This window comes from Erithacus rubecula (assembly GCF_903797595.1).
Source record: "Erithacus rubecula genome assembly, chromosome: 3".
Lineage (NCBI taxonomy): Eukaryota > Metazoa > Chordata > Aves > Passeriformes > Muscicapidae > Erithacus > Erithacus rubecula.
This window is the reverse complement of record NC_136689.1, coordinates 58819303-58826841: the sequence shown is the minus strand read 5'-3', so window position 1 is coordinate 58826841 and position 7539 is coordinate 58819303. Positions and strand designations below refer to the sequence as shown.

Below are 7539 nucleotides of genomic sequence, written 5' to 3'. Positions count from 1 at the left end.
TGAAAACATGAGGAGATTAAAAGGCCATTATAAATATACACAATTAGAAATGCAAGAATCATCATGTTCTTGTTGAAATGGCTAAAATGAGACCTTTCTAGCAGTTGGTACTGTCTAACCTCTTACTTAAATACCTATTGTGCCTGTGCTTATTCTGTTATGGTAATGAAAAGCTTAAGCCCTCAAACCCATCTTCTCTGGTGTTTCACTCTTCCTCTGAGCTGGCTCCAACCTGGAGCAATGCAACATCTTGTCTAATGGGAAGCCAACTCCAGGAGGAGCTGATTGGAAATTAAGTTCCTGTTTGCTGAAACTGTGTGATGAAGCCAAGGCTGAGTTTATTTATTGCTTACAAAGACACTGTATAGGTACAGTCAATGGCTTCTGTTGCAATTTGGCATCTTACTTGCTGAGTGACTGTAAACCAGATTTTTTCAAAAGTAGTCAATTGTTGTGATCTTTACAAATTTTCAATGTGTAACCATAGTGTTTTCAATTGAGTGCCCTAAAAACTTTTTGACTCAACCCAAAGTGAATAGAGACACATTGGGTTTAGGACAAAAGACATCCCAGCTCAGCTGGTGCCTTTTTATGGCTTCAAAAGTCTCCAAGTAACTGCAACCACTACATGGCTTGGGAGGAATGTGAAAGGTAAATGGGTATGAATGCCCATCATTTCCTTTTGAGACCTACTGAAACCAGTTGGCTCCTTTGCCCTCAGACAGTTACCTCAAATACAATGAACTTTCCCTTGGAAATGCCTTTTCTAGTCAGCAGGGGCACAGATATATCTGTATCTCTGTCCTTAAAATTCTGGATGTGTCTTCTCTCTCCATGAATTGCATAGGGAATCAAAGGCTGTGTTAGCCAAAATGAATTTCTTAACCTTTCTCTCCCCTACTCTGACAGATTTTGCACAAAGTAAAACAATTGACTTAAGCAGATTGGATTTCAGACCATAATTTCACTTTAGGTTAGTTTAGTGTAAGAGGTGATTAATCTTTCTTATGTCCCTCCTTTTGTTTCCTGTATTTTTGGAGAGGGTGTATGAACCAATGCAACCAAGAAATCCTGTCATTAGTAACTGGAGATTGAGATTCCAAAAGAGAAGCTACTGTTAAAGGTATAAACCATGCCATCAATTTTTTATTCACTGATACCACACAGTTATGTGCTTTTGGATTCAAGAATATTTTTATTTGCATCTGCATGACCTGTTATCACTGAAAAACTACTAGGGGAGGAGATTAGACAGGAAAGTGTGTTCTTTTCATACAAGTAGTTGGTAATGTTTTAAAGCACCAACACGTGGTGCTAATTGTTGCAGCCAGAATTCATACAAACATGCCTGAAAGTTACTGATGACACAGATACAGCACAGCGTGTGATTTTCATGAAGTGGCAAAGCATCAGGAACAAACCATGATTTCAGTGAGTGATTAGGCCCAGGAGCACTCAGCAGTTGTTGTCATGGATTAGGCGGCACTTCAAAACCTTGAGATAGTTGTCGATCTTGTGGGAATCTCGGCGGAGGCAGTGCAGCAGGTTGTAAAAGGCAAAGAGTCTGGAGTCCTCATCAGCAAGCTGCAGAGATGGGAGTCCATCCCATGGAGTGTAAATCTCATTTTCGACCTCCCCAGACTGAACCTAAATGCACAAAGGGGTATTAATAGTAAATGATAGTGGACCTGACTGGATGCAGAAGGCAGCATTTAAAATTCTGTCCTTGAAGAATGCTAGTTACTAGTGTATGGCTTCTAATGTGCTTTCTGTTGTGGCTCGTTATTTGGTACAATGTTCTATATCTTCATTCAGATTTTGAATGAACTTGTCAGATTTTTCAGTTTATTTTCTTAAAACACATAAAAAACATTACTGTCTTGGTAGGGTTTTAAGAGAATTAGTGTGTTAACCAGTATTCAGGGAAACCTGACTGCACAGAGAAATCAACCTTAATGTTGAACTCATCAGGGACATCCCTCTTTGGCTCCCTCCACCTTCAAAACTTTTTTAACACTTGTTCTTAGGCATTGTGTGTGCAACAACAAAAAAAGATTAGTCTCAGCCCTTATTAGAAAAAACTCTCAGTAATACATATTCAGAAATACCGGATTCCAAAAATATAAAAAGGTGAGTGATACAATGACTTCTAATGTTAGAAAGCTACATGTAGGAACATATGTAGTGAGTTGGTATCTGAGGTGAAGATTGTTCAGGTCTTCTTGTTTTAAGACAATCATTAAATTTCTTTTATCACATAAATCTACCTTTCATAGTAGGAAGGAAGCCTGTGCTTGTGAACTATCCTTATTTCACACAAGTTGTATTTGTAAAGACATATAGGAGAATATCTGTGGAAAAGCTAACACTCAGTTAAAATAAAATAGGCCACTGTGACCTAAAAATATGGTTTGACACTAATGAATGAGCCAGTCTTATCTCTTTTTGTAAATAATGTGAATGAGAAGGTGGTGACAGGGCAACTGGAGCAGCACCTGATTTTATACTTTTATCTTGGATCCTCAACTGTGCCCTTTTTACACATGGATGTGTGATAGAGATGTATTTGATTACATTGATAAATGTATTTGCAGCCTGGATGGTATAAGGCTTCTGAGTGAAGAGAAACCTAACTGAAAGAGAGACTGTGAACAGTCTGGTGGAAAGTGGTGGTACAATGATGGTGGCACTCTTCACTGCTTGGAGCAGTGAAGTCATAACCTCTTGTCAACATCTAACTCTCTGACAGAATGATAAATTCAGCAACTAACAGAGGCCCCTTTAAAAATAAACAGGCTAGAGCTGGTTTTATTCAGGAAAGCTTTCAATCAATTACTGGTAAGAATAGCTATTCAAGTATGGGTTTTGTGAGACAACAGCCTTGTTATCTAAACTCACAAGCATAGGGAGAACCAAGTCAGACACTGAATCCAGAGGAATCAGTGTGGCATGAAAAGAGAAATGAAAGATATCAGGGTAACTTTGCTGTTTGCCATCTCTACAGATGAGCCCAGACTCCCAGAGCTGTTTTAAACACACTGCCTGTTTCCAAAACTTCTGCATAATACCTATTTGTATACAGATCTATATAAACATGCTAAAACATATATATAAATAAATACATGAATATAGAAAAAATGGAGATCCATTCTTAAACAACAAAATTGAAAATACTCAAAGACAGAATGACAATAGTCTTGATGATTACACCTCCCCCTGAAGCATGACTGGGAGTGTGATGGGTTATTCTGCAACAATCATATCACATTGTCTCCTTAGAAATTGCAGGATAGCAGAAGAAATCTGAAAGAAGAAAGCTGAAAAGTTGTGAGACTTGACTTCTTTGTCTCCCTTTTTGATCTTCACATCTACTGTTTCCTTTCATATTCCAGGTAGGGAGAACCTATCAATGTATGTGCCTTCCTTAAAGCAATTGTCTGGAAGAGTGTTAAGGACTTACCCGCCCAACTATTTTCTCCATTCCTTCTAGAAGTCTCTTGTTTTGTTCTTCAATCTCCACAGCCTTCCAGAGAATGGTTTCTGGAGCTTCTTTGATTCTTTGTACTTCAGAGGCCAGGTGGACCAGGGGATCATTCCAGGAACGCAGAACTCCCAGTATTAAATTCAGCAGATCTTCATGCTGCTCACACATAGTAAAGAAATGTGGTTAAAAGAAGAAAACTAAATTCTGGCAAAATTAGAAGGATTTAGAGCAGTGTCCTCAGACATTGTGATTTAGGAACTTATTCCAGGACCCATTACTGAATGTGCCCTATAGCCCTGTCCTAGATATTGCTTTGCAATTGCATTTTTGGATTTTGTCATTGGTATCATCACATTCTACAATATTTGCATGAGCCGTATTGCGTTGGAAAATATAGCAGAATACTCTCAGCAAGAACTACCAAGCATAAGTATGTCTCATCTCTGTGAAAGCAAACCCAGAACTCCTTATCTGATTTTTGATGAACATTTTAAAATTAACTGTTTTTTGGTTTCATTTTTCTTTTTAAGTTTAGTACTGACTGGAAGATGCACATCATGGTAAACCACTAAATAGCTTTTATTGCTTCTATGTAACTTAGCTGTCCTCCCCTTTGAACAATAGTCCTTCCAGCAGTAGCTCTCTGGTTTTAAAAATTGTCCTTTCTTGTGGGCAATGGGAATTCATCAAGCTTATGGTTGAGGTCGTGGCAGTATTAAACTTTTCTTTCTTTGCTAGATGCACAACCCAGGGCTGTGAATTCTATTGTTCCCACTAAAATTTCCAAATGACACGCTGAGAAGCTGGTGATACTGTGGGATTGTGAAGATAACACCACCGTCATGAAACTGATAGAGATTTTGCTCTGGAACAGGTCCATTTGTACAGCTCTGCTTATTTTTTCTCCAGAGAATTTTAAAATTGTATCTGTGAGCATAAGCTGAACAAGATTATCTTCATCTTTAATGAAGTTTATAATTATTATAAATTATGTATACATGTATGTAGTATATTTCTCTCTACAGATATTTTGCAGATTTTCACACTAGAGTCCTTGTATTTGGATGATAATGTGACCACTTTTGCCTACTGGTAACAGAAAGAATATCTATTCAAATTTTTTAGCAATGCCAGTGTTTTGAATTACTGGACAGCTATTCACCTCTGTCTACATGCAGCAATGTGTTTTTATCTTTGTAAATACATTAATTGTTTATAAGATGTTTTAAGATTGTAGTGTTCTCAGCACTGCACAAACATGGTAACTGGCATTGCTCCATGATGTCATATTTTAATTGGAAATTCCATTCAGTGATTAAATGTACCATACAGGAAAAGGAACGGGTGATGAAAGTCTCTAGTACTTATAGATGCTGTATGGTTTGTAAATTAGTATCAGCAAATGCTAAAATGACTTTGGCTTTTTGGTGCTTTCCTCTTCCTGGCTTTCTTATTCCACTTGGGTGGATCTCCCTCACTCTGACAGATGCTTCACTACTCTGCAACCCTCCTTCCCTGCCTTCCCCTGTTCTTACACTGAATTACACTGGAAGTGGGACTTACATGGATCTGCTGAGCCTGCTCCTTGTCTTCTGGAGTGGTTAAAGATGCAGTGTGGCAGCTATTGACAGCTTTTGCAATGAAACCCCGGCCCTGGGCGTAGCGTTCTTCCTGCAGATCAGCACAGACAGGTGTTATTGGGGCAGAAAGGTAAGAGCTTCAGCTCAAACACTGCTAGCTAATTGTTGTAACATAGCTTTTATTGCTGTAAAGGTCAAAATTTTTGGTGAGCCTCTAGAGTGGAACAGCACCCAGCAAATGCAAATGTCCCACAGATGAAGAATGATAGGAAAATTATATCTTTTAATAGAAGTGCTAGGGATCTTAGCAAAATTCAGGACTATATAGTGATTTGGTCACCATTGGGACTTTCACTGTCTGTTCAGCAGTCATATTTGTTTACTTATTATGTGTTAACATATGTTTGTGATTAAGAAGTATTAAATTGCAATTTCATATTTTCTTGCTCTCCTGAAAAGAGTACTTACAAATTCATTGAAGATTTCCGAAGAGAGGAAATGGATGTAGGTTGCAAGCTTAACTGCTCGGTCAAAAAGTTCCTCAAGGGTAAGCTGGCAATTGACAGATCCATTGGGGCAGATTGGCATAGAGGTCACTCCTTCCTTTGTCAGAAGCATGTGGGACACCAGAAGGGTCACCAGCAACAAACCTGTTCAAGTTTAAAACAGTGAAATGGGCTCACATTGACCTGCAGGTGCATTTAGAAGCAGGTGTCAGAGCCAGATGCTCAGTGATTTGGGTTGTGCTGTCACTTGGCTCAGAGTATCCCCTGTGCTAGCTGCTGAGCAGCAGTGGAGGACAGACACACTGGAATTCTATAATTCTTTTACCCTTTCTCCCCTCTATCATCCTGATGTTATAGCAGAGCCTGTTACAGAGTTTGAGGAGACAAGGTGTAGTCTGTCTCTACACTGTGCTGTACTGTACAGTGTATTCTGAAGTCTCTTACTACCTGTCTGGCTTTAAAACAGAGAGATAAACAGAAGAAAAAACAAATCAAACTTCTTAACAGTGAAAATATAGATACAGAATTATATATATTATTATATATATTGTATATTATATATTATAAGTATTATATAAATGATGTATATAATATAATATAATTATTATACATAATTATATATATATATATATATAAGCTTATATATAAGTTTAGAAAATAGATTGGTCTTTTTTTGTTTCATTCATTCCCCCCCACCACGCCCTCCTCCTCCAAGAGGCAATTTTCTTCTTTGCAAAATTTAGAGCCAGAATTAATTTTTGTGGGAGGGTGGTAGATCACCCTTAAGGCTGTGATTGTCCTGGGACTTCCTTCAAAAGATTTCCAGCAGCTGTGCTTCTTTGCTCTTTAGAATTTAACTCTAAATTTCCTATACCTAAGAAATCAGTGAAAGTTTTTTCTCCTGATCTTCAGAAACTGAAATTCTCATTATCTAAAGCACAAAACATCATCTGTTTAAAACTTTCTATGTTAACTTAGCAGAGTTGATTTTTTTATTCAGCAAAATAAAATATACAGAGAAAAACAATGGCAAATAATTAAAAAAAAAGTTTGGCAAATTAATGAACTTGTTCTGAAACTTTTACTTCTGGAAGTTGACCTGTTGCCTATATTGGTTCCCTAGAGTTCCTAGTTAAAATGCCAAATTAAAACATGCTTCATAAATCATCAAAACTATCCCTAAGGATGTCATGTAAAAAGTTTCTTTCTAGCTCTACATTCAAAAAAAGTGGATTTACAATATTGGAGTGAGCCTTCCTCCTCCCCATGAGCAAGGTACATGCCGGACACTGAAATCAGGAAAATACTCTAACTTATAAATCTATGAATAGGAAAACCTGAGAGTTGTTGGCTTGGAAAGACAATGACCATTTTGAAAATATTAATATCAAAATTACTGTGTCACCTCCAGACTTGTGGGTAATGACATCTAGTCATAGCCTCCTGAAAGGTGTAACAAGCCAGTCCAGATCCAAACTTTCATGTGCAGGTGTGACATCCCTCAAGCCAATTTTTTGTGATTCTGCCCAATGCAAAAGTACTCTTAGAAGACAAAAAGCATCAAGCTCCTTTCTTCAGGTTTTCCCCTTTCTGGAAAACTAGGCTGGAAGACCTTGGTTTCTAGATCTGTTACATTTCAACTGCCTCTCATTTCAATTAGAATGGAAAGAAATATAAAAATTATCAGCAGATTAATGCCAAAATTCTTACCTTTCAGTGAAGCCCCCTTGGTGGTCATGGTAGGATCCTGGATGATGTCTTGCTTTACCAGAAAGAAACCTCAATACTTGCTGTTAGTCTCTGCACATACCACTTTTATATACACCATCCAGGGTCCTTTTTGCATACATTCAGCAGGTTGTGGAGTTTGCCTCGATAATTACAAACATCAAATTGCCTTTCTTTCACATTCACATTCATATTCAGTATTTTTTGGGTCTTCTTTTTTTTTTTTTTTTTTTTTTAATTT

The 7539-nt window shown here is 37.6% G+C and overlaps 1 protein-coding gene across 1 annotated transcript; it reads right to left on the bottom strand.

Annotated features, from left to right (window-relative positions):
* Positions 1-1455: 1455 nt before the first annotated feature.
* Positions 1456-7308, bottom strand: PRL (prolactin; the record flags this gene model as incomplete). The annotated part of the gene is made up of 5 exons (XM_079302461.1): positions 1456-1647; positions 3461-3640; positions 5048-5155; positions 5533-5714; positions 7281-7308. 5 exons carry the CDS (start codon positions 7306-7308, stop codon positions 1456-1458), a joined length of 690 nt encoding a protein of 229 aa, XP_079158587.1.
* Between the last annotated feature and the right edge of the window lie 231 nt (positions 7309-7539).